At 34.1% G+C, this 26,266-nt stretch overlaps 1 protein-coding gene across 1 annotated transcript; it reads left to right on the plus strand.

Moving 5' to 3' along the window:
• Positions 1 to 866: 866 nt before the first annotated feature.
• RGS21 (regulator of G protein signaling 21) lies at positions 867 to 24,320 on the plus strand. Its single transcript, XM_072814564.1, has 4 exons — positions 867 to 877; positions 5,435 to 5,511; positions 9,457 to 9,623; positions 24,117 to 24,320. Exons 1-4 carry the CDS (start codon positions 867 to 869, stop codon positions 24,318 to 24,320), a joined length of 459 nt encoding a protein of 152 aa, XP_072670665.1.
• The last annotated feature ends 1,946 nt before the right edge of the window (positions 24,321 to 26,266 follow it).

A 26,266-nucleotide genomic window follows, 5' to 3' on the forward strand; every position in this document is an offset into this window, starting at 1 on the left:
AATCTTTCAAGTGTTAAATTTACTTTGGGGTCATAAATATATACTGGTGGAAATTTATTACCGAAGAACTCTGTTATATTGAGATAAAACCTTGATGAAGCATGAGGTTACATGTACAAAACTTTGACTACAAATAAAAATACCAAAATACAGCCTTTACTTTAATAAATACATTCAAACAAGCATTATTCCTTAAACATCAGCATTGCATAACGAAATATTGGCAGAACATGCCATGAGATTGATGGTTAAAAGAAAGAGAGAAATGTGTGTTACTAAGCTATAAAAAAGTGCATACATTTTGAAAAATATAACGCCTTCTACTAGAACATTAAGTCCATGAGTAAAATTGTAAAAATACTTAAACACAAATAGTTGTTGAAGATAAGGATACTAAAGGTATTAAAAGTAGAGTCTTCTGAAAAATCAAAGAACAAAGAGAAAAAAATGATCTTTTAGACAGACAAAAGACCTGAAGGTGAATATTAAATTTTATATACTTTTCTTTCTGAGTTGATTTAACCTCATGTGAACAATAGTTGTCTTGTAAATGGATGTATATGAACTTTAGAAACCAAACTTTCAAATGGAATTTATTTCAGTTATGCCACAGACTCAGAGAAATGTCACATTTATTCAGAGAGTTATTTGTTACTTAGAAGTTTAAGTGTTTTGACCAGTGAAGTTAACAACAAAATAAAAAAAGCTGAGCATAGCATGATTTAAAGAATGCCAATTTGTAACCCAGGGGATAGGTATTTGCATACTAATTGTAATGTTCCTGCTGTCACATTACCTTCAGCTTGAAGATCAGTCAGAAAAAGAAATTCGGCATCATCTGTGACAGTCAGACAGTGGAACGAAAAATGCCAGTGAAGTGAGTTGCTATTTAAAGCTATTTTTATCTCAGAAGATGTACAAATGAAACACTTGAGCCTTCATTAGTCTCGATGTTTTGTTTCCTTCATTTAAGATAAATATGCTAATTGTTGTCTTTCTGATTTATTTTTCCCCTTTCTCTATTGATTTCTTCTTCTTTTCTAAAATATGTCAACAATTCATGACTTGCTTTTGCAGTTAATTCTAAAGAAAGGTTATACAAGGGAGAAGAAACAGTGAGCTCTTTTTTTATGTGAAACTTCAAAATTATTAAATGTTAAAGTTTGAGACAAAAGATATCAATGATCCTTGCAAAAGTTATTCATTATTGTAATACTTATTAAGAAATTTGAAAACACATATTAAATGCTGGGTAAGGAAGCAGCTGTCACTTCCTGGAGCACATGGACTCCTTGCTTGAATTTCCCATTCTCCAGCACACTGCTAATTGAGTGTGAACCGCTAAGTTGTTGGATTCCACATTTTTTAATGCAATACAACTGGTTCTAGCTGGCACAATTAGCAAGATAACTGGTAGTTTTCACGCAGTTCCCATCTGGCCTGGCTCTTCTCCGGACACATAATATGGGGACTGCTGGCCTTGATGGCACGTGCTTAATGAAGGAAACAGAAAGGAAATTAGCCAAAACCCCATGAAACACTAAGTGCAATTTTGGCTCCAGATACACAGTGAATTTTCATGGCAAATCATACACATATGAAAAGTTACTCTGATTATGCATCACAATTATACAGGAAATGCACATACACTCCCAAATGAGAAGAATCAGACAAAAGCTCTGTTAGTTACAACTAAAAGAAAAAGAAAAAGAGAGAGAAAGAGATAACAGAGTGCCACATTATCGATTTATTTAAGATAACACATACCACGTAAAATTTAACCAAGTCAGTACATTTTTAAATTGACCACCTTCTTTTCTCCCCCAATTTGAATTCAATAGTTTAACATTTATGTAGTTACATTTTTTATTTTATTGTATTTTTTTTAAGATTTTATTTATTTATTCACGAGAGACACAGAGAGAGAGAGAGAGAGGCAAAGACACAGGCAAAGGCAGAAGCAGGCTCCACTCAGGGAGCCAGACGTGGGACTCGATCCCAGGTCTCCAGGATCACACCCTGCCTTGAAGGCGGCGCTAAACTGCTGAGCCACCCGGGCAGCCCTGTAGGTACATTTTTTAAAACACAAGATACATTTCTCACTCAAATCTAACATAAGAAGTGTCCTATTTTCATTTGACAATGTACAAGATTTAAGAATCTATCTTAAGACTTTCTATCAAATACTCAATTACTGCAATCCAGCTATTATTTACAGGAAATGTTTATGTGAAAAGCAATAAACTATTACAGAAAAGGCATTTTCAAAGTATTCATTATAAATGTTCCAGAACGTGAGCAAAGTACGCTAGTGCTTATGTATATTGACTCATTCTAGGAAGAATTGTAAGAATAATTTGGGTTATAAGGAGACACACCTGTGTTTGAATTCCAACTGCCCATTAGTATATGCAAGATATTGCACCAATTATTAGCATCTCTGAGGCTCCTTATTCACTGGTAACAGTAGGATTAAAACAGACTGTCATTTGCAAAATTAAATAAGGCAAAGTATATGACATCCCTAACAGTATGGTATAGATTGTGAACATTCAATACATTGTTGTACCTTTTGATGCTAGTAAAAATATTCTTTCAGTTTATTCATATATAACAACAGTTTACTCTTCCACAGAATTATAAATATAAAATCAACCCAGAATATAAAAATTTAAACAACAAATTAAGAACATTATTCTTTAAAATAGTTGCATCTTACCTAGCTTCAGAAAAGTGAATTCTGCATTGCCACCAACTCTCCCTCATATCAGGTAGTTGATATGAAACCTTTCAAATGAAACTTGAAATTGGTTAGAAAATAGTGAGCTGAGAGCATTCCAGAATTTATCACACACCAGCAGAGGTATTCCTTCAGAGAGCCGAAGGGTAGATTTTCCTTTTATAATAATGAAGCATTTGGTGGGCCATAAATAATGCTAGAATATCCAAGTATCTCTAATTCTATTACCTATAATATTCTCTATCTATAGAAAACAATATTCTAGTATATCTCTCTAACTCAAAACACTAAAATTTTTTCCTTGATTTTACACCATTTCCCAGACTTTGTTTTTACTGTTTTCCACATCAATAAAGGTACCAAGAATAGCTACTATTTATTTAAATACTTCCATTCCTAAAAGACTCCTTTACATCTAATAAGGACTTCACTGAATATTCCTTTATCTTTTGGGGCGTGAGCAAATTTTGGCTCTTCCCAAATGACAAGACTTGCTTGCTCTAATGCCTTCTAGAGTGGATGTTGTCCATTTCCTCCAATTTCTCATCCCTCAGAGATGAGAGTGAGGTCCATGCTTCCCCTTGATGCTTTCACATCATGTCTCCTCTTCCCTCCACCATTAATCACACCCTTTGAAGCTAATGTAATTTAGCTCTAACCTTCAATAACCTTATCACTGTCACCTGCCAGCATCTTGAAAGCCATTGCACTGCTTCCATTGAAAGTTTTAATACCTGCCACTATTTGGGATCTTGCCATTCATTCATTATCTGTTTATATGTTCAACAAACATTTTTGGACCAGACATAACTACTCTTGGTAGTAGAAAATAATATTTATTCCTATCATCAGATAGCCTATACAATGGGGAAGTGTATATTCATCCCTGAATGCTTTTCACCTAGATTGTTTCTCAGTGATTTTGTTTATGTTTGGTTTTCTGTGTGGGTTTTTTTTTTTTTTTTGGTGGCTTTTTCTCATTCAAAATGGGTATACTGTGTGGCCAGGCTTGGGCTCAAAACTCCTCACTGCTCTGTTCAGTAACATATATTTCACTTATACTAAATGGTTTGTAATATGAATACTCTGTTAACCACCAGAAACCAATCTTCAAATACAGATATTTTTAAACATGTGCATTTTAAATTATTTTTATGTCCATCTGAACGAGAAAACACTATTTCAAAATGGTTTCCCAGAAAATCTTACATCCCTAAGATTTAGTAAGTCAAGAGAGAAAGGGAAGTCAGCTGTCCACCACCAGGGAAGAAAGCTTCAGACAGGAAATATAAGTAATGGAAGAGAGTAAAATGAATTCCCAGTCAGAGAGCCCCCTCTCTGTACCCTCTATAAGGACAACTATTATCTGAAAATACAACCAGATCTGCAACAGCAGAGGGGAGCACAATCAATCCCAACACAAATAATAAAAACAGCAGCAAATTACAAGAAGTAATACAAGGTAAAAGCATAGCAATCGCTTCATGTAGTACATTTAAATGCAGTGCATTTATCAGTCACCCTGATATGCAAAGGTAAAATTTTATAAAAGTGACTAAATATGAGATGCTTTCTATTTTCTCATCAATCATTTTAATAAAAATTTTCAATTAGCTCATCCCTTTCCACATGTAAGTCATTTGCACTTCACAGATACATAATCTAATTTTTTTTTCTATGTAGCAGATGCTTTCTATGGATAGGAGCTTATCTCATCAGAATCTTAGTTTATTAAGGGGAATAATGCATGATATATTTGCATCTCAGAAAGTTTATATCTTAAACCTGATTTACTATTTCTACATCACATCCCCAAAAGTATACCTTCTTCAGAAGACTTAAGTCTATAAATTTTTTGACTGCTTTGGAAAAGATATTACTCTGTCCTGACAGATTCTTATATTTAAATAAATCATCCCAGAACTGGAAGCATACCAGTCTGAGGAGAAATAAAGGCTGTCTCAGAGTGGGGTAAAGATTTCTCAAAATACTATAAATAAACACTTTTAAGATCATCACATGTTAGAAATTCTTAATTGAAAATTTTTAAGCTTTTTTGAGATATCTAATTATGACATGTATAATTTTATATACCATGAAAACTTAGAAAATGAATTATTTTCTAAGTCACTATTGTTATCATGATAACTTTTCAGGAATAGATCAGAGGAATGCCACATAAATTAACAATCAAAATATTTATAGTTGTGGGACACCTGGGTGGCTCAGCAGTTGAGCATCTGCCTTTGGCTAAGGGCATGATCCCAGGGTTCCAGGATTGAGTTCCACATTGGGTTCTCTGTGAGAAGCCTGCTTCTCCCTCTGCCTATGTCTCTGCCTCCCTCTCTGTCTCTCATGAATAAATAAATAAAATCTTAAAAAAATGTAGTTGAGAAGAAGAAATTCACTATGCTTCGTAGAACCATGAGCAATATTTCCCTTATGCCTTTATTGGAAGGTAAGAATTTGCAAATATTAATAACATTATAAGCTAGATTAATAAGTAATTTGCTGATGTCAAACTATATACCATTCTATATAGCTATTGCTGTCCAGTGTAGAAAACATTATACAATTTTTGTTGACCTTTTGCGGTTTGATTAATGATGCAAAGCTCTTTAAACAAATACACATAACTCAAATATTACTATAGGTTATAGAAGAAAAAGATCACAATGCTATTGTCAAGGGTAGATGTTGTTTCTACAGGTCACCAACAACAGACACAATGGCATGGTCTGAAAATATGGACACACTTTTAACCAACCAAGGTAAGACCCAACTAAGTTTAAAAATGTAATGATTAATAGTAAATCATTAAATTCTAAAAGTTGTAGTCATTATAGAACATGAGTTTGGTCATGTTTTGAAGCATGAGATTCCCAACAGTCACACAAATTTGTATGGGTCTCAAATCCAAATGGAATTAGGTTGGGCCTAAAAAAAGACATGATTATATAAACTCCAAACATTAATACAAAAAGAAAATCCCAAACAGGAAATAAGAAATTTGTCATTTTCTTAGATTCATTATCATTTGATGTATCTATGATGACTATTCTTGTTACAAGTTGAAAGAAACAAACTATTGAAAAGTTTAAAATTTAAGTAAATCACTTGTTTTGTCATGTCTTAGGAGCTAAAAAAACAGTTTTTTAAACTATTTCAACTGACATTCTCATTTTTAGCAAAAACAAAAACATATTTAATGTATTAATATGTACATGTGCTGATGTGTATTTATATTTAATAGTGGCTCATGAAGGTATTTTTATTTTCAATAAATAAAATATCCTGGAATTTGATCAAAGTAGTCATTTGGAATTTCTGTTTCTGTTATAGATAATTCTGTTTTACAGGAGTTTTATCTGATACAGGGGGAAAAAGGAATGGCACTACAGAGACATGTATTTAAAAATGTTTAATATTTAATATTGTTGGTACTAATCAAATGGAATGTCTACTTTAAATTTGTAAAGTCAATATCAGGATATTAGAAAAGTTTACATAATAAAGTTGGGTGAATTCTTCATGGCTATTCATTCATATACAAAATTAGATTGAATTAGACAGAATTATTCTGATTTTATGATTCTTAAATAATTAATTCCTAAAGTATAGACATTAAAATAATCCACATCATTCCTAGAATCCAGCTAAGGACATACTAAAGTCATCAAAGATATGAAATTGCATTTTTTTAAGTTTTAAATGGCGTGTTTCTTTTTTACTTAAGTATGTAACCAGTAGGACAAATCAGGTTTACTAAAAGCCTTGAGAAAGTATCTCTGCAGGGGGTGACTTGGCTGGCTTGAGTGGAGGAGTTCTAGGGGACAGCACCACCAAACAGAGGCAAGGAAGATGTCAGGCCAAAGGCAAATGTTTTCATCTGCAAACCTCCTGAGATTTTCTATTTCATCCCCACATAAAAAGTCACATATTTATTTGAGCAGCTGTTTGGTTTTTGCTTTTTATAATACCAGAAAAATAGCTTGAAAATTTGAAAATGCTTTTAATGCTCTATACAGCTAAATGACTTACTAAATTATCTGTTAAGTCGACTTGGGGATATGTCTTGCAGATACTGTGTATAGGCTCTCATGGTGGTTTCAATACCTAGTGCTCATTCCACTTGTCAGCCCCGTTGAGCATAACCAGTAGCCATTCCATTCTGTAGAGATTGTCCTCAGAGAATATCATTTTAATTGCATGGAGCATATTATTCCAAAGTCACATGAAATCTTTTGATCATTCAAATTGTATATAGAGAATAGAAGCGTAGTTCAATAAAATAGTGTGTCCAAGACAGAGATAACTAGCTCATTTTAGCTGTTTTCTCTGTTCCATTGTATCTCAAACCAAGTGACAGGAGGGGGAAAGAATTTGATAATTATTATCTCCAAGTAGTCCTTCATTAAAATTGCAAGATGTGAGAAAATAATAAATTTCTTGATCTCCTACTTCCCATCTCTCATGGATGCATTTAGATAATCCTCATTGGGAGGAAGCCTCATATGCCTTAATGATACACATAAAATATTGCCAGATAGGAATCTACAACATTCTTTCAGTATCACTAAAGTATACTTTATCCTCTATATAAAATAGATTTTAGCGTAAATTCTGTTTTGAACCCTCAAATTCATCACTGTTCAGACAAAACCCATGGAAATTTTAATTGAGTGTTACTAAAAGGATTTTTATAACCTAAATTTGTGTCACAGAAGCTTCTTGGATGTATTTTTAAATGCAATAAATGTGCAGTTAATTGAATTTTTTATAGTGCTCACATATTAACGACATCTACACTCTCCAATATTTCTACTGAGAATTTTAATTGGTACCTGATAACCTTTTGCAATGACTTGTTATTCCAACTCTATTTTGAATAATAAAAAATTATTAAATCTATTTTTAATTTCCCAATGTTTTTGATGCTTTAATCTTGCTCCCTGAAGCCTTTTCTATTTTCTCTCACTAAAATCACTTTATTTCTCACCTGCAGCAACCTGCAAACAGCTGACTTTGGCCCCTTTTCCATAAATTTCTCTCATGTTTTCTTTTCTACTAGTTCATTTTCTCTTTCCCTTATTCTCCAGAAGCTTATTTGTACCTACTTTGGAACCAAAAGGTTCAGATCTCTGAGTATGTAGTCAGGGAAGAGCTGTTTTGAGCACATGCAAAGGGGCCCTCGTGGCAGATGGAAGAGAAAAGCCACCAATGTTTTGGAAGGCAAATCTCTCCTGAGGCAAAAGTGCTGATGTGTATTTTCCTTCTCAGAGAGATCCATTGTCTCACTGATAAACAGATATTGACCTCAGAAAGGTGCAAACTGTGAAACCAAATAATATGAACTCAAGGTACTGCCTTAGTCCATTCAACTGCAGGAATGTGATAATGACCTTTCTAACCTGCTATCTAACTAGAAGCACACTCCTAACCCTACTCGTCCCTAAACTGATTTAGCCAGAATTACCTTCCCAAATGAGCTCTTGGTATACTAAAGAAGAATATTGCAAGCCATATTTTGATGAGGAAAATAAAGAAAGGGATAGTCTAAACAGGTAGTCATAATCTCAAATGGGAATAATACTTGTGTAAATTTGGCTGAAAGTCAAATAATTGGGAGCAGTAGGACCTATGGGAATCACAGCCTGCAAAGCACTATCTCTGCTATGAAATTTAAAAGAAATAGCACATGCAAATCGAGACAAAGTAAACAAGCCTGCAGGTAAGTAGTCTAAAGTTTCTGGAGAAATGCAAGCTCAGGAGAATATCTGGGAGCAGGAGAGAAACACCATGCATAGGCTAAGTTAGACAGGTACTATGAGGGAAAATGGGGCACATTTTGCTTAGGGCAACACTGGAGAAAAGCTCATTTATTCCCTTTATTGACTTAAAATTGCCTATCACCACATAAAGGGGAGAAACATTCTCCCCAAGTATCTTGTTGGTTATTTTCTTGGTTTAAAGATTAGAATTGGCCAATATATTTGCTCAAATTTAACAAATGCCAGTCATTCCTTCTTTGCTTTGAGTCCAAACCCACACAATCTAACTCCCTAGTATCAACCTGTGTTTCCTCACCAACTCATAGCAACAAAGATATCCTTACTATAAAGTTAGTATAACATCATTAACTTGATTTGGGCTTAGTGAATCGAGTTTATGTATAAAACTAAGCCCATGGATTTCCTGTGAAGTAATTGCCATCAAAACTTTCCTCTAGGGGCAGCCCGGGTGGCTCAGTGGTTTAGCGCCACTTTCAGTCCAGGGCGTTATCCTGGAGACCAGGGATGGAGTCCCATGTCAGGCTCCCTGCATGGAGCCTGCTTTTCCCTCTGCCTGTGTCTCTGCCTCTTTCTCTGCATCTCTCTGTGTCTCTCATGGATAAATAAAATCTTAAGGGAAAAAAAAGAAAACAAACACTTTCCTCTAAACCTAGCTCCTAGGTGTTTCAGATCTGGAAAGAAAAAGTACAGGTTTTCTTTGTTAATGGAGCTAATTGGAAAATAGAGATAAGAATATTTTATTTTTATGATTATTGATCCAAAATAAGGTTTCCAAACTTAAAAACAAAGATATATAACTTAGAGATGGATGATAAATATTTGCCACTGAATACTCAGTAAATGCTCATTATTATACAATGTATTCATGTTGGTTATGTATATTGTACCCGTGATATACCATAGTTTTTCTTTTATATTTTATAGCTGGTTTGGATGCTTTTCGAACATTTCTAAAATCAGAGTTTAGTGAAGAAAACGTTGAGTTCTGGCTTGCCTGTGAAGACTTCAAAAAAACAGAAAGTGCAGAAAAAATTGCTTCTAAAGCCAAGATGATTTATTCTGAATTCATTGAAGCTGATGCCCCTAAAGAGGTGAGTAAAATATTCTAAGATAGTGAATATTCATCTCCTAGCAAATCTGCTCCCAATTATAAGACACTAAACCCATCTGAAAGGAAATCAAATTGTTGCTATGTAATCAAATAGAAAATGTCTGTAAAGTCCAACAGAAGTGCCTTAAGATGATTCTATCTTTTACTGATTTAGCAAATATGTTACAACACCTACTATGTGCCAGATATGACCATAATTTTTTCCTTAGCACAACATACAGACTTTTGAAAATAGTGTCTATTATCTTAATTAACTCACTCTAAAGTTAACCCTATAGAAATGTTACTTAAATGTGTTCTAGTATTGCAAGTTCACTTTCGTTTATCCTTCTGCAAATCATGGTGATCAACATGGGATAAGAATTCTAGAATAGAATAATTTATGTAAAAATTAAGAATAATATGTGGGGGGAAATACAACTACTAACCAATAGCATGAATTCTTAATTTTTAATATTTTGGATGTCCACATTATGGTATGTAATGTCTTACTTTCCAAAAGAAGGGTTTGCTTACCTCTATTTCTTTGATGGTAAAAATGAGCCAAAAGTGTGAGGCAAAGTTTCTGGTGATCATGATCCACCTGTGCTGCTTTAAGATCAGGAAGTAGAAATGGCCTTAGAGAAAGCTGGGATGACTGATAATACCCATCCCTCAAAAAAGGATTCAGTGTGTGTAACATCTCATTTATATTTGATTTCCTTTCCAGAACCAAAACCTTGATCATCTCCACATTTTAATATTTAAAATTTAAGCAATTTGTAGTTTAAAATTATTTAAATTCCTCACTGAACATATCAGATAATCTAAGAATTTTAGTGCATAAGTAGTAAACAGAAAGCTACATTGCACTACTAGTACCAAACATAACTTACCAGTACAAGTCATCTTTCCTGCAGAGACAAAAACATCAATTTGCTCTTAGGGGAAAGTTATCATATTTTCTGATCTAAAATTAGGATTTATGGTTTGAGGGAACCTGGGTGGCTCAGTGGTTGAGCGTCTGCCTTTGGCTCAGGGTGTGATTCCGGGGTCCTGGGAATGAGTTCCACGTCAGGCTCCCTGCATGGAGCCTGCTTCTCCCTCTACCTGTGTCTCTGCCTCTCTCTGTGTGTCTCTCATGAATAAATAAATCAAACATTTAAGAAAAAAGGATTTATAGTTTGAGAAGGGTTATTATACTTATGTGGACAAAGAATAGAATAGGTGAAATTAGAACATTAAGTGGCTGTATCAATAGTTCAAGTTTTAATTGACATTAATTACTGCTGCCTACATTGGCTAGTATAACTTTACAGACATATGAGCTACCAAAGGAATTCATGGGGGCAGGGGAGGTAGGGTGAAGAATTTTAACTGCTGTGGAGCTATTTCAACATTCATTTCCCAGTCACCATCTAAGAATCAATAAATAATTCTGGAAAATTGAAAATATAGTATATGAGATTTGTCAAGTTGATTAATGTGTCATTCCCTAAAAGGCCTTGAAATCAGCTCTAAAGATATCCTATTTATTGTGATATTGATTTGAAAGCCAGATTTTTTTCTTCTGTATGAATTCAGCTAATTAATAGTGATTGTTTAGAATAACATTCTCAAACATTTTGCATGAAGTCTTCTAATAAGAAATGTTATCTTTTAATTATAGTTGAATTCAATCTTATATAATAAATTACCAATTTTGACAAAATAGTTTTGTATAGTTTCCTAATCTTTTCTTCCAAAATAAATTTATATGGTAATAATTTAAATAAATAGCACAATTATTTTAGGATATAAGATTTTTATGGCTTTTTATACTTTGTCCATCTAATTAATTTGACTAAGTAGTATATAATTAAGTTATGGCTGCTTTGCAACTAATAGATTATATCTTCTCCTTGAAGTATCTAAAAATATTATTATTAAATATGACAAAATTTACTGAAAACAAAGAAATATATAGATATACATTTGAAGTAGTCACTATCTTTCCTACTATTTAGCATTAGTTGTTTCCAGTTCAGCAGATTACTAAATTTCACTACCCAAATTACTCATTGGTATTTGGCTCCCATATACCAACTAGTCATCAAAGTATTTCTCTGTAGTCCATCAGCTGTATGTTAAATATAATACAATTGTGAGTATGTTGACTCATTAAACTGATTTTTTGAGTGCCTGTCCCCACATTGAAGTCACAGAGAAGGACAGACTGACATGTAATCAAATCAGTCAAATACACAATAAGCAATATAATAATAAAGCCACATTTAAAGTTCATTATTAGCACACTGGAAAAGTGATTACATGTGGAGAGTTAAGGGATACATTTTCAGGGTGATTCACACATGAAAATGTAGGTCATGAGAAAAGTAATATCAAGACAGCAAATGAAAAAATATTTCAGACTAAAGAAACAGTGATATAACATGGAGGTACAAAGTTCCTTAGTGTTTCTGAAAATTACAAACATTTTGATATTGCTAATGAGAAGTGGAGGATGACTTTGCATAGGCAGCGGTAAAGATAAAGAAAGGGTAGGAAGTATTCTAGGTTTATCTACTAGGCAATCTTAACGTGACAAGATCATTTTTTTGGTCTGGAAGCTGGAAAACACGATCTTCATAAGTAAAAAGATTAATTCAAGAATGAGATTTATATAAGAATATTATCCATTTTTCCATATTCAATTATAGTTGTATAAGTGACTCTTAAAGAATCAAAATCACAACCAATTTTCCTGGTAGAAAAATCCTAAAGTAAAGAACAATAGCAAAGTCATGTTATCCAGGTGTCTATTAACTCCTATTTATTTTCTTCTCAACTGCTTGTGTCTATTTCCTCATCTATAAAATTGCTAACATAACTTAATTTTTAATTGATGCAAGTAGACAATTTACAATTAGACTATACTAAATTTACCAAATAATCCTTGTCTATAAATTGGCATTACTAATGATTCTCAATTTCCTGTTCTAACAGGCAGAGACAGCACACTGAACAATAACAAAAATTGAACTTTTAGGTCTCTATGAGAAATGATAATGGTAACTAGACTTTATGCCCTTTTCCTTACAGCATTACCTTTTCTCTGGTTTCTACACTAATAGAGAGCTAGTGCAATATAGTAGAAAATTGGAAGTTTAGAGATATCTTGACCTAAATTCAAATCCTATAATCTTGGAATAAACTGTTTTATCTCTCTGAGCCTCAGTATCCCATCTACTAATTCATCTGTGAACCAAACACATTACCCACACAGGACACATGAGGATGATGAATGAGAATATGTGTCTATGGTTTATATCATGCAGAACAGCTTTTAAGAAATTGTAATCCCTTTCTTTTTTTTTTTTTTTTAAACAAGTCACTGTAAGGGCTATAGTTTCAACCTGAAAATAACCATTAGAAGAACATGCTAGCAAATCACTAGTTTCAGATAAAAAGAGCTACTCATTGAATGGATTATACTTAGTTTCAGAAGAAAATACTGAGGAGAAAAAAAAAGCAAAGCTGGTATTTTAAGTGATTTGAAAATGAGAAAATTATTAGACAAGCAGTATTTTTTAAAGTGCCTCTACTTTGCACACAATAAGAACCCGTAGGTGTTAAAGAGATTCTTAAACTTTTAGTTATTCTCCCTTCCATTTGGGCCGCTAATTTCATATTACTTGGAAATGTTGAGAAAAGAATATTACTCTTTTTCAACAGAATGGAGCTGTTCAAAATATTTCAAATAAGATTTTCATATTAGTGAAAACACTAACAGATTTTAAATATTCATGTTATATTTATATAATTTATATAGATTTGTGTAATTTCTTTATATTGAAAAGGAAATTGGTCAGGGTGGAAAATCTGTGATTAGAGAGAAAAATGTTTATATTTATGTTGATTGCCATTCTGTGAGAGTAGAAAATGTTCCAAATCAAAAACAATGTAATGTTTAAAATTATATAAATTCAACTGCATATTATCACCAATCCAGGAGCAAATACATTGGCAGTTTTTTAAAGTCAAAGAATATTAGTATGAAATACTTAATTCTTAAATGTATTTATTAAATGTGAAGACACCATAACTCATAAAAAAGAAACTATAGTCATAGAGGAGAAGGCATCTTAATGAGTATGTGCAGGACACTTTTTAAAATATCTATGTCTTCTTTTTAACTTTTATTTTTAAGGCAGTATGATGTTATTTATTGATGTATTTTATTTCACATCAGTAAATGCTTATTCTGTGCCTACTATTCACCTCCTTATAAGATAAAGTACCCCCATGGATGGGAAGCTCAGTTTAGTCAAGAGAACAGATTTTAAAAACACTTAAATATAATGCAATATGTTGTGTGAACCAGGCAGCTCGATAAGGAAATGCAAGAAAATAAAATAGGTTGAAACTATGGTTGGGCTCAAGAGAAACTTTAAAGCTATTTGGGTAAAAAATGAAAATTATGGAACTAGGAAAAAATACCAAAGCAATAAATGATTAAGTGCAAAAAAAAAAAAGTTACAGAGGAAATTTTTTGCATTATACCTAGAAGGATATAATGATTGAAGAGTAGTGAGACAAGATGTTGACATAAGGTCTTTATTTTAAATAAGGTCAGCTTTAACCAGAATCTCAAGGAAAGGAATTAGGTATATGAATTATTGGTAGAAAGAAGCTCACAAACATGGGCACTTAGAAGGATTTCTTGATATTACTGTCATGCTGATTTTATATTCTTAATCTTATATTCAATTTTTTTCTTTGCAGTTTGAAGTGCCCCTTCCCCAACATGTTGATATTTTTATCTGGCCCCACAAATTGTTTTTTATCAACAGTGGCCCCCAACTCTTGAATTATCTCCAAATAGAATGAGTCTGTTTATTTATTAATTTCCTAACTTTTCATACACTGATCACTAAGTGTCTGGCATATGCTAGGAAATGTGCTGGTGCAGACAAGAAAAAGACAGATACTCTGAATAGATAAAGCTAACCATTTTGAGGTTTTTTGTTAAAAATATTTTTTATTATTTTTGTTAAAAAATAATTGCAAGGGACACCTGGGTGGCTCAGTGGTTGAACATCTGCCTTTGGCTCAGGTCATGATCCAGGGTCCTGGGATGGAGTCCTGCATCCGGCTCCCTGCGGGGAGCCTACTTCTTCCTCTATGTATATTTCTGCCTCTCTCTCTGTGTCTCTCATGAATAAATAAATAAAATCTTTAAAAAAATTACAATATACTTTCATGAGAGTCGTGATAGGGAAACACAGGTGATGCAGTAGCATGCAACAGGAAAATTCAATTATAGTGGATGAGGGATCCCTGGGTGGCGCAGCGGTTTGGCGCCTGCCTTTGGCCCAGGGCGTGATCCTGGAGACCCGGGATCGAATCCCACATCGGGCTCCTGGTGCATGGAGCCTGCTTCTCCCTCTGCCTGTGTCTCTGCCTCTCTCTCTCTGTATCTGTCATAAATAAATAAAATATAAAAAAAAAAATTATAGTGGATGAGAAGGTGTACCTCAAAAGAAGTAATTTGTGAGCTTTGACCAGAAATAGGAATATAAAGAAAAAGAAGACAATGGGGGAGAAGGATAGAAAAGGAAGAGGAAGTGAAACAATGGACCAGCCAGTGCCTAGAAGGCTAGTCCAGTAGAGAAGAAAGCCTAGCAATCTATGCCTCAGAGTGTAAAGTGAGGCAGCTGCACCTCCTGGATCCCAATAATTTCCTCCTCCTTATTCATTTCATCTTAAAATAAAGGGTCTGAAAAAGAGAGAAGAGAAAAAGGAAGAGATTGAGAAGCATGAGAAGGAAAAGGGGTAGGAGGAAGAGAGGTAAATGAAGAGAAAGGAGAATCTAGAAAAACTATACGTAACATGTGCACAATGCTCTTATGTAGATTATGTCATCTGACCATCATGGTCACTATCTTAGGGAGGTATTGCAATCATCCACATTGTACAGGTGAAAATGAACTGAGCCCTAGAGAAAAAATAATGAGCCTTGCAGTCATAAAGATACAAAAGATCATGAGGAGAGAGGTCTACAGCCTACGCTTTTAGGTTTCAAATTCCTTTCTCTAGATCTACTATTTATTTTTAAATGTTTGTAATATAGCCTGGGGACATTGATGTTTTGCTAAAGGCAAAAGCATAAAATTATCTTGGTGCATGGAGTCTATCTTCTTTTCTGTCAAAAAGCTTTATTTCTCTTCTCATATTCTCGTTAATTTGTATAACTTCTTAAACCATGAAGTTTAGATTCAAATATGGCATTAAGAGGGAAAAGAGTTTCAGGAGTATTTGTTCTAAATAATTTGCAGTATCACTTTGGCCCTCTGAAAAATGGGTTGCTGTATTTCAACTCAAAAAGAAGACACTCGGCTGTTTTTTGAACTTCTGTGTGTCTCTGTGCTACTGAAACTAATCTTGGATAAGCATGTTTGGGTTGGGGAATGCAACCAGTCAATCTGACTCCCTCCCAGCTACTCCAGATAGTTTTTGCTTATGTACATCTATTTTTAGCAATCCATATACAGTATGTACATCTATTTTAGCAATCCATATACATTACCCATATACATTATGTACATCTATTTTTAGCAATTTGTGTGATTGCATATGTTATGATTTCTTCTGTTTCTTTTGCCCTATTTGAGATGTTAACACTACTTCCCAACTCGTGTCACTCATTTCTGTCTCTAAGAGCATTAAGAACAAAAGGATAAAGTCCTGTTGCAGGCATGGATTCCATCTAGATGTTACAAACTTTGCCATTCTCAGTTTTAATAGCCACCCTTAAGAACATATTTCAGAATATTCGTTTTCCTTTAATGATGCCAGAAATGAAGCAATACAAGAGATGTTCATGGAGATTAAATAGAATTATGTAACCAAAAACATGATTATAGGGGGCTTTAATTGTTAAGCTCTGTTGTACAATGAGGTCTAAGATGCTGCTTGCTCCATTTTAGTCAGATGTTTTACATACGCGTGCACACACCCTGTGCGTGATGGCAGTCTCTTGCCACACTATCCATTCTAAATGAGGAAAAGGCTATCTAATTTGAATGTGAAAACACAATTGAAAACTTTTCATTCAAATTATGTAAAGAATATAGAAAGCAGAGTGGAGGGTCACAGGAAAGCCAACTAGTACATTTTAAAATGTATTCTTTCTGATAGAGTAATTTGTTGAAAACCAAGAAGATTTAAAACTGCTGGCGTAGTAAAGGGGAATTTGCCTGGCACACTTTATAGTTAACAAAATCACATGAGTATTAAAATATTCTGGATCTTTAGAATAAAATTGTTTTTAAACAACTACCTCAAACATCATTCAGAAGGCAGACATTTTAATGTAATGGATTGCTGTCAATGTCACCTGTGTCAAGGCCTTTTCAAAATTGACAGAATTTAAAAGCCTCTAAATGGTTGTGATGACATCTCTACTGTCATTCGGTAAGAATCACAATTCTTTTCTGAGATTGACAGCACAGTGGGCTCAGATATCTAAGATAATTCATAATCTTTTGAAAAAAATAAGCAAAGGAAATATTCTATTTCTCAGAGTCCTTGAAACTAAAGTGTATCCACACAAACAAAATGCAAGTAACTATCATATTAGCAAGTAATATAACTGTTTATTTCCTTAGCTGATACACTGTCCAGCCCAGGCTCTGAACCTAAGATTTTGAGCAGCAAAGTCTAAGCTTCCCTGTAACTCCCAAGCGGTTCAGAATGCCTCAATACCATACAACTGGAGAGGCTGCAGCTTCAGGTCACCTCCTGATGGGATCTTACCTTTGATCTACTCCTCACTCAACATCTCCTGTCTTACTTTTTGAGATAGGAATTTACACATGTCTTCCGGTAGAACTCAATCAAAAATCACAGCTGAGATGAAGGCAAAGTTGAGGGTGCAGCTTAAGACATGCCTCCAGCACTGATTCTTTTAGAGAAATTTATCTATCTATCTAGCCTAACATCTTCACTTTTTTCCAGTTACTGAAATTTTAAGGGATTTGAGAAGACAAGGCACTTTTGATAGCCTAATTCTCACACCTCACCCAAATTGGCTTCTCAGGGGGTATTTAACAAAATAGATTACTCTCTCTTAATTGAAATACTATCTTCAATTGACTTCTAGTATTTGATTTCTTCCTTCCTTACTGACTGCTCTTTAGCAATTTCTTCTGCTATTTGATTCATAACCCAACAGACACTATTAATGAGGGAAAGCAATCCTCATTTAATTTTTGCTTACATTCATTCTCCTAATGATTTCCTCTGGTCCCATATATTTTTTTTTTCAAAGATTTTACTTATTTATTTAATGAGAGGGAGAGAGAGCATCATCTGGGGTCCAGGGGCAAGGAAGAGAAGCAGAGTCCCCACTGAGCAGGGAAACATAACCTGAGCCAAAGGCAAATGCATAACCAACTGAACCACCCAGGTGCCCAAGGTCCCATATTTTTAAAAGAGCTGCTCAAACTTAACAAATTCAAATCTGAGCACTGATAATTCTGTTCAAAACTTTCTTCTACCTGAGTCTCCCCATCTCACTTAATGGCAACTCTTTCTTAATTTGCTCTAGATAAATAACTGGTAGTCATCCTTGATTCTCTTCCAACTGATTCCCTATGTCCATTCCAGCAACACTTTCTGTCATCTCATTCTTCAGAATATTGCTAAAATCCAGCCATTTGTAAAGTTTTTGTCCCTCATCCCAGCACACTATTCAATCACAAGATCCATCCGGTATACTTTCTAGATATCTTTAAAATCTACACACTTCCCACCAATCCCTGTGACATTACACAGCCACATTCATCATCACTGCCCACCTGAACTTCTGGTAAGATTTTCTCATTTTTCTTCCTTTTATCCACACCCAGCTATTACACCACATGGAAACCAGTGATATGTTTTTTTTTCAAACATGTGTTTACATCATGCCCTTACTAAAATTCTTCCCATTGCTCTCAGGTTAAGTAAAAATTCCTTACCAAAAAATCTACAAGGTGTCACGTGATCTGGTACCTTCACTCCTTTCCAGGTTCTTGCCTTTCCTCCTCTCATAAACCACTGGGCTTCTGTCAGCTTACCTGCCCCTGTGTAAATTCCTTCCTCAATCTATCTATATTTGTGACAATACTTTGAAAGCCTTCTTAAAATCTCATTTCCTTCAGAAAGCATATTTTTTCCTCTGGATTGCTTTCTCAAAATCTGTCTTCTTGATTGACTTTTCACTTTAATTACCTTTGTATCTTCAGATCCCTCACACAATCTCTAAGCACCTACTCAATACGATATTTCAAATAAATAAATTCTAGGAATGGCTATAAATGAAAACCTACTTTCTCAGATACATATTAATGTTTTTCACAGAAAAATAGGGATAATAATATTGCATATCATATAATTGTGCATAGGTGACATAAAGTAGCCATAGAAAGATAGTATATCAGTACTAATAGTTTAATAAATAATAGCATTATTGACAGTCAAAATAATCATGCTTAAATATCATTATGCTTATTTTAGAGATAATGCCAGTGTTCAAATATTTTGCCAGGAAAAAAGATAGAGTAACCAAGGAAAAAAATCTAGGGAGAGTCTTGGGATAGAACTGAGAGAATGCATAGCTGCTTTGCTCATATTTTGAGGGGCATGCAGAGAAAAAGGGAATTAGCAAAAGAGATAGGGGAAAAGACAACTAATACATTAAAAACAAGTTAATTTCATGTCATGAACTATTGAATTTCCTTTGTAGTGACAAATCTTTCTCTGATAATCAGACTGAATAATTAATACTAAAAGAAGCCTTTGTATCTAAATTTGTTTAAGTAAGGAATCAAATTTATTAAGATTTATAAATCAAAATAATATATAATGACAAAGAATTTATAGTGGCTTTCCTTCTGTGGCCAAGGAAGGCTTCTCAGAGGATATTCAACTTAAGCTAAATCATAGAGGATAAGGAGAATCTGTACAGAATAAAATTGTGGGGGCGAAAGGGATTTTAGATGGTGAAAACAGCATAAACAAGCTGTAGGTACCAGATTTGCTTTGGGAACAGAGTGTAGACTAGTTTTATAGATACTGCTAAGGAAAGTAGATGATTTTGAAACGACACATTGAAGTCTGAGTATGAGGAAGCTCAAATGCCAAGGTAAGATATTTACAGTTTATGTTATAAAAAATAATGGATTTTCAGCTGAATATTCATATACTGTTAGTGATATTTTGGTGAAATTGATATAGTTATGATTTCACATATTCAGAAGGGAAAGATATTGTTAAGAAGAGGTATCAGACTAGAGGCAAATTTCAGAATTTGGTAAAGAGATTCCATTATAAAAGGCTAAAGGGAGAAAGAAGAGTGAAAATGAAAAGGGCCATTGTGAAATTACAAAATAATAAGGCAAATGAGGGAAAAATAGAGAAAGAGATCAAAGAAAAAAGAGGTGTCAGAGATGATTCCTATGTTTCAAGCTTGAAGAACTTGGAGAAAAATAATGACATTTATACAAACATGTGGGTGTGATGTTTTGTCACTGACATTAAGCTGAATTGCCAAGACACAGCCTCATAAGACTACTAATTATCTCCTGGGATTAGTATATCTGCTCATCACTCAGCTATCATAGCTGATGCTGGCAGTTCCTTGGTAGGAAAACAGACAAGTTAGAAAAATGAGAGGGATAAATCAGAAATACAAGTTTCATCTATTTTAATAAATATTAGTTTACCAGTATTAAGTTGAAATGGGATAGTTCTCTTTAAAATGTAAACATGATTTTTAATAATATAGAAACTTTTTTTTCACTTTACTTATGCAGTGTATATTTATTGAGTCCTTACATGGTGCAAGGCATAGAGAAGGATGGACAAAATGTAAATATAGTCTAAGTAACACAAAATTCTTGGACGGGTCTAAAAGGAAAACAATCCACACATAAACTTCACAGGGTAGATATTACTTGAATATAGCCTCATGGACATAAAAACCTGTGAATGACCTGGTAAAAGAAGTGACTTTCAGACAGACTAAAAAATGTTGATAGGTGGGGAAAATACAAGGAATTTGAGGGAAAGTGTCTAGCTTGGTAAAAATACAGGGCACACATAGAGGAGAAAAAAAAATGTGTAAGTTAGGATTATGTTGTAAAGGCCATGAATGTCAAAATCAAGGCTTTATATTTTTTTAATTAGGAAATAGGGAGTTATTGCACGTATTCATTTCTGATTAAAATAATAAGCTGGGTTACCTAGGTGGCTCAGTCGGTTAAGAGTCTGCATTCAGCTCAGGTCATGATCCTAGGGTCCTGGGATCCAGCCCGAGTCAGGCTCTCTGCTCAGTGGAGAGCCTACTTTTCCCTTTCCCTCTGTCCCCCCTCCTCATTCTCTCTCTTGCTCTTGTTCTCACTCTCGCTTTATCTCAAATAAATAAAATCTTGATGCACCTGGTTGGCTCAGTGGCTGAGCATATGTCTTTGTCTCAGGTTGTAACCCCGGGGTCCTGGGATCGAGTCCTACATCAAGCTCCCCATAGGGAGCCTGCTTCTCCCTCTGCCTATGTCTCTGTCTCTCTCTCTGTGTCTCTCATGAATAAATAAATAAAATCTTTTAAAAATAAATAAAATAAAATAATAATAAGCCAACACTATGTACCAGGCACATACCAGCCCTGCTATCAGTGAAACCTCTGCCCCATCAATGGATAAATGAGAAAAATTGCTATACTTACTATTACAGGGAATACATAGTTAAGCAAATTGTAGATGATACCATTACACAACAGTTAAAGGAAGAAATAGGCAACATTTATTCTCATATCCTCACAACACAATATAGGATTTATGAAACAGACTACCCTAGATGTTTAAAAAACACTGCAGGAGCTTGATCGCCACCCACTATGAGGCAGGCAATGGATTGGGTTTCAAACATGTCATCATGAACTTCCCTCCTCAGATCCCTTCAGTGTCTTCCTGTTGCTTTTAGGAGAAAAATAAGAACTCCCTACACTGCACGTAAGCCCTGTAAAACTCGTAGGCAAATCTCATTACAGGAACTTTCTTTCTCACATCCTATGCTCTAGCCATCCAGGCATAGTGGCTTTTCAGAACCTAAATTCTTTGTCACATCAGGGACTTTGAATTTGTTATTTTTCTGCTAGAAACGTTTTCTCCCCCAGACTCTTAGAGGACTAGCTTCTTCTCATCCTTCAACTTTATTTCTAAAATAATACTATTTATTTAGTTGCCAGTTATCATTTCTCAAGTATAGAAAGCATTTGGTACGTAATAGATACTCATAAACATTTGTGGAATCAATGAATATATGGATCATTTTATTTTAATTATTATAAAAACTCAGTCAAGAAATACTTAACAATGAGGAAGTATTCCTCAGAAATAGTAAAATATTCAACCAAGGTCACCAAGATACTGTTAGAGCACAGATTAGAAAATTATCCCAAAGTCTTTCCACTGCCCTCCACCATATTCCTACAGGAAGGAAGGAAAAATTGATTCTACATTTCAAGGCCTTCAGGAGTTGTAGCATTTGACCTGAAACTTTAATGGAGGATGTAGGAGGATGATCAGGGGAATAAAATTGCAGATGTGGGATTACTCAGTAGCTGAAATCCCTAGGAAAAACATCTGTGAACAAATAGTGTTCTTTTTCTGATTCTTTTCAAATTAAAAGTTTTTTTTTCTTCTTCTCTTCTTCCTGGAATAATAATATTAAAATATTTTGATATTACTTATCTCATTTAGTACTTGAAACACTTTACACTTTAAGATTGATGCTATTATTATTCCTTTTTATACCATGGAATCAAAGATTAAAATAAATTATAGAACTTGCTTCACTCATATGAATAGCAAGTAAGTAGCTGAGGGAAGGTTTGATTATAGGTCTGTCCGCCTCTTTTAACCTCAATTCAATAGGCACAAATTGCCATTTATAGTCTTTCTTTTACCAGACCCCCAAATTATGGCATTTTTACAATCTCCCTATTTTGCCAAGAGACATGTTAATTCTATTCAACAAATATTTATTGATTGCCTATTATGTGGTAGATATTCTGTTAAGTGCCAAAAAATAGATGGATGAATACGACAGATATAGCACCTGCCTTTCTTGAGTTTTTAATTCTAAGATTCAAATTTCTTTTGCACTTCATGAATATTTTCAATTTAAATTAGACGACTTGGATGCGAAATTTTCTGCTTAGCAGAATATATCCTGGAATATGTATAGCGTTGGACAAGTATCTTCACAAGGTTTGGGGCATTTTACAAATTTGTAGATGAATGGTGTATTCCAATGTAATAGATCTGTGTTAGCCCTTACAGAGGATACTCACATATGGTAGTGGTGTAGGGACAGAGATATGCACACGCACACATGCATACACATATAGGTCTATTCTGTGGAAGGCATGGGAGTCAGTGAAGACGGGGATGTTATTTGGTTTATTTTGGCAAACAAAAGGAAACATAAATTAGAATGAAAAGCAATGTTGTCTGGGAAACAAGAAGGGGAAGTGTGGAAAATGGGAATGTGTTGATAGAAGCCAACCTACTAAATTTTAGTTATTGTTCTGCCTATGGAAAGTATATTATAGGTATTAGAGTTAAAGTACTAGAAAAAAAAAGATTTGTGGGAAAATAAATTTAGAATGATGAAGTATTTTGCTTGATTTTTCACTTTGCCATTTTTTTATAATCTCAAAATAAGGCTTTACCTCTGTTCTCTGTCAATGCTGTCTCAACCTAGAAAAAATAATTATTTTTAAAAGATTTTATTTATTTATTTGAGAGAGGGAGGGAGTATGAGAGAGAGAGAGAGAGAGAGAGAACACCAGTAGGGGTAGAGGCAGAGGGAGAGGGAGAAGCAGGCTCCCCTTTGAGCAGGGAGCCCAATGCAGGGCTCCATCCCAAGGCTCTGAGATCATGACCTGAGCCAAAGGCAGACTCTTAACCAACTGAGTCACCCAAGTTAGATTTTAGTCTTTGGTCAGTCTCTTTGAATACAGCATGCTTTAGTTTGCTGTTGGCTTCTTCCTCAAAAGACCATTTTTTTACTGTCCTCTCCATTAAAAATAAGAAAAGGTCACTGGGTGGCTCAGTGGTTGAGTGTCTGCCTTCACCTCAGGTCGTGTTCCTGGGGTCCTGGGATTAAGTCCATATCAGGCTCCCCACCGGGAGCCTGCTTTTACCTCTGCCCATGTTTCTGCCTCTCTCAGTGTGTCTCTCATGAATAAATAAATAAAATATATTTTGAAAAAAAGGAAAAATAATTAAACCAAACATGTGTTCTACATTCCAGAAAAAAAAAATGCACGACTTTTCTGCTGTTTTGCATTGGATTAACTTTGTGTTTTGAAAAAAAAATTCAAACTATATATATATATATACCAACTGTATAAGCCAAGTATTCCTTGATTAAACTAATGTAATGATATGCAAACTTATTTCCACAGATCAACATTGACTTCAGTACCAGGGACCTCATCTCAAAGAATATTGCAGAACCAACTCTCAAATGTTTTGATGAGGCTCAGAAGTTAATCTATAGTCTTATGGCCAAGGATTCTTTTCCTCGATTTCTAAAGTCAGAGATTTATAAGAAACTGGTAAATAGCAAACAGGTTGGAAATCATAAGAAATGGCTCCCCTTCTTGTAAAGAAGGTAAATGATGAACTAATAATCAGGTACTAATTTGGGAGAAAACAAGTGACAGAAGAGATCAACTCTTAATCACTATATTCAAAGTTAGAATGTTTTAAATATCCAAAAACAATGTAAGCTTTTTTCTAAGGTTTAGAAAACATTTTTTCTTTACTCTAGCAGAAGGATACTTTTTTTTATATGTGAAGCTTGAGTTTTTAAGTCATTTGTTTAGAATTATTCATTTTATCAGGTACTTAGAAATCTCCTACTGGGACAAGGGACTTAATAGAGATGTAATATACTCTTAAATCATAAGTGGATATTCTCATGACATTATGAATTCAAGAAATATATATCTTTATGTTGCTGAGTGGGAGCCTGTTTAGCACCATATACATGATTTTAAATGCCATTTACATTATTCAAAACCTTACTTCTGTAAAAAGAGAAATTCTGAACCAAAACACAACCCTCCCTTTAGTGTATTCAGCTATGTTCTTTTAATCAGGATCTGCCACATAATAATGTGGTGATTATCTAAACTGCTATAGCCTTCAGATGAATTAAAAAGAAAATTGAAGTATATATACTTGCATATATATATACTTATATATACTTATATATATATGAATTATATATATATAATATGTATTCATATCATGGATCAAACTTTGTCAAAATATATCACTTCGTTCAATTCAATGGCATCATATAGGCATATGCATAGAAAGAACCCTGAGGGTGCAAAGGACAGTTTTCTTCAATTTATAAGAATATAAAGAACAAGGCAGAATAAAATAGGTAAATGGATGGATAAATCTTATATAATGAACTGCATAGCAGTAACTGGCCCACGAAATAAAAAATTACTGCAACATTATCTACTCAAATTGGGGAGTTAAGTATCTATTCACTCATTCAGTACTGAAACTTGTCTATGGAACTCAAAGAAATTTTCAAAATACATTTTCAGATGTTTCTAAAATTGTTTCTATATATAAATATGAGTAAGTCTGAATAATTTATTGTCAATATGAGAAGCTAAAAAGATTCAACAGACCTTCTATGTTTCCATTTTATTTGCAGATTTATTTATTTATTTATTTATTTATTTATTTATTTATTGGTCTCTTCAATTTGGAGATTATTTCAACATTTAAAAATGGAGGAAAAATGGTCTGGTTTGCTCTATGTTTCCACAAAGTATTCATTTGATAGACAAAATTTTGTCTCCCCTGTGTCATGAAAAATAAACATTTAAGCACATGCAAATGGAATATTCCCTGTACATTTGCAAATTCTTTAAAGGAGGCCATAATACAAACTGATTGTGAAGTATTCAGTGCCACCTTAAAGGTGTACTTAGGCAGAAATAGCTACATACTTTTCATCACGGATTCTAAAAGTTCCAACCTTAAGTTAGTCTCTATTTCAGTAGAAATTTAAAAATTATTCCCGGGGTGGGGGAGGGTGGGATATCCCCAGAGATGTAAAAGGCTTTACAAGTTAGAAGGAGACTTAGAAACGAAAATTACATTACTCCTCTTAGAAACAAAAACCTCGAGCTCTCAGTTTTTCCCTCCAGTTCTACAGCTGGTCAGTGGAGGAGCTGGTAAGAACAGTGCTTCTCCCACGGAGGCACATTGGCTCCTGTTCTTGCAGCAGCAGCATAGAGACTCCTTCCCAGCTAGAACTGTGGTTAGGCCTAGGAATCTCAGTTCCTACTAATACTCAAATATCCAGGCACTGCTCCTTTCACTGAATATTCAATTTGGATTTTTATACTCAGTTTGCAACTTTCTTCTTGTATCACAGTGTAAGATGTGATGCTCGATGCCTGTCTCCCAAGTTTTCTCGAACTATACTGAGGAAGCCAGAAATCAAACTTAGAATGCCTAGAAGTAGGAAATGATTGGTAATAAATAAAAATACACTAGGTGTCAAAAAAACTTGTTGAAA

This window comes from Canis lupus, chromosome 38 (genome assembly GCF_048164855.1).
Source record: "Canis lupus baileyi chromosome 38, mCanLup2.hap1, whole genome shotgun sequence".
Classification (NCBI taxonomy): domain Eukaryota; kingdom Metazoa; phylum Chordata; class Mammalia; order Carnivora; family Canidae; genus Canis; species Canis lupus.

Coding starts and splice junctions, on each gene's coding strand:
- RGS21 (XM_072814564.1), top strand. Junction 5,512..9,456: donor CACACTTTTAACCAACCAAG/GTAAGACCCAAC, acceptor TATATTTTATAG/CTGGTTTGGATGCTTTTCGA. Junction 9,624..24,116: donor AAGCTGATGCCCCTAAAGAG/GTGAGTAAAATA, acceptor TTATTTCCACAG/ATCAACATTGACTTCAGTAC.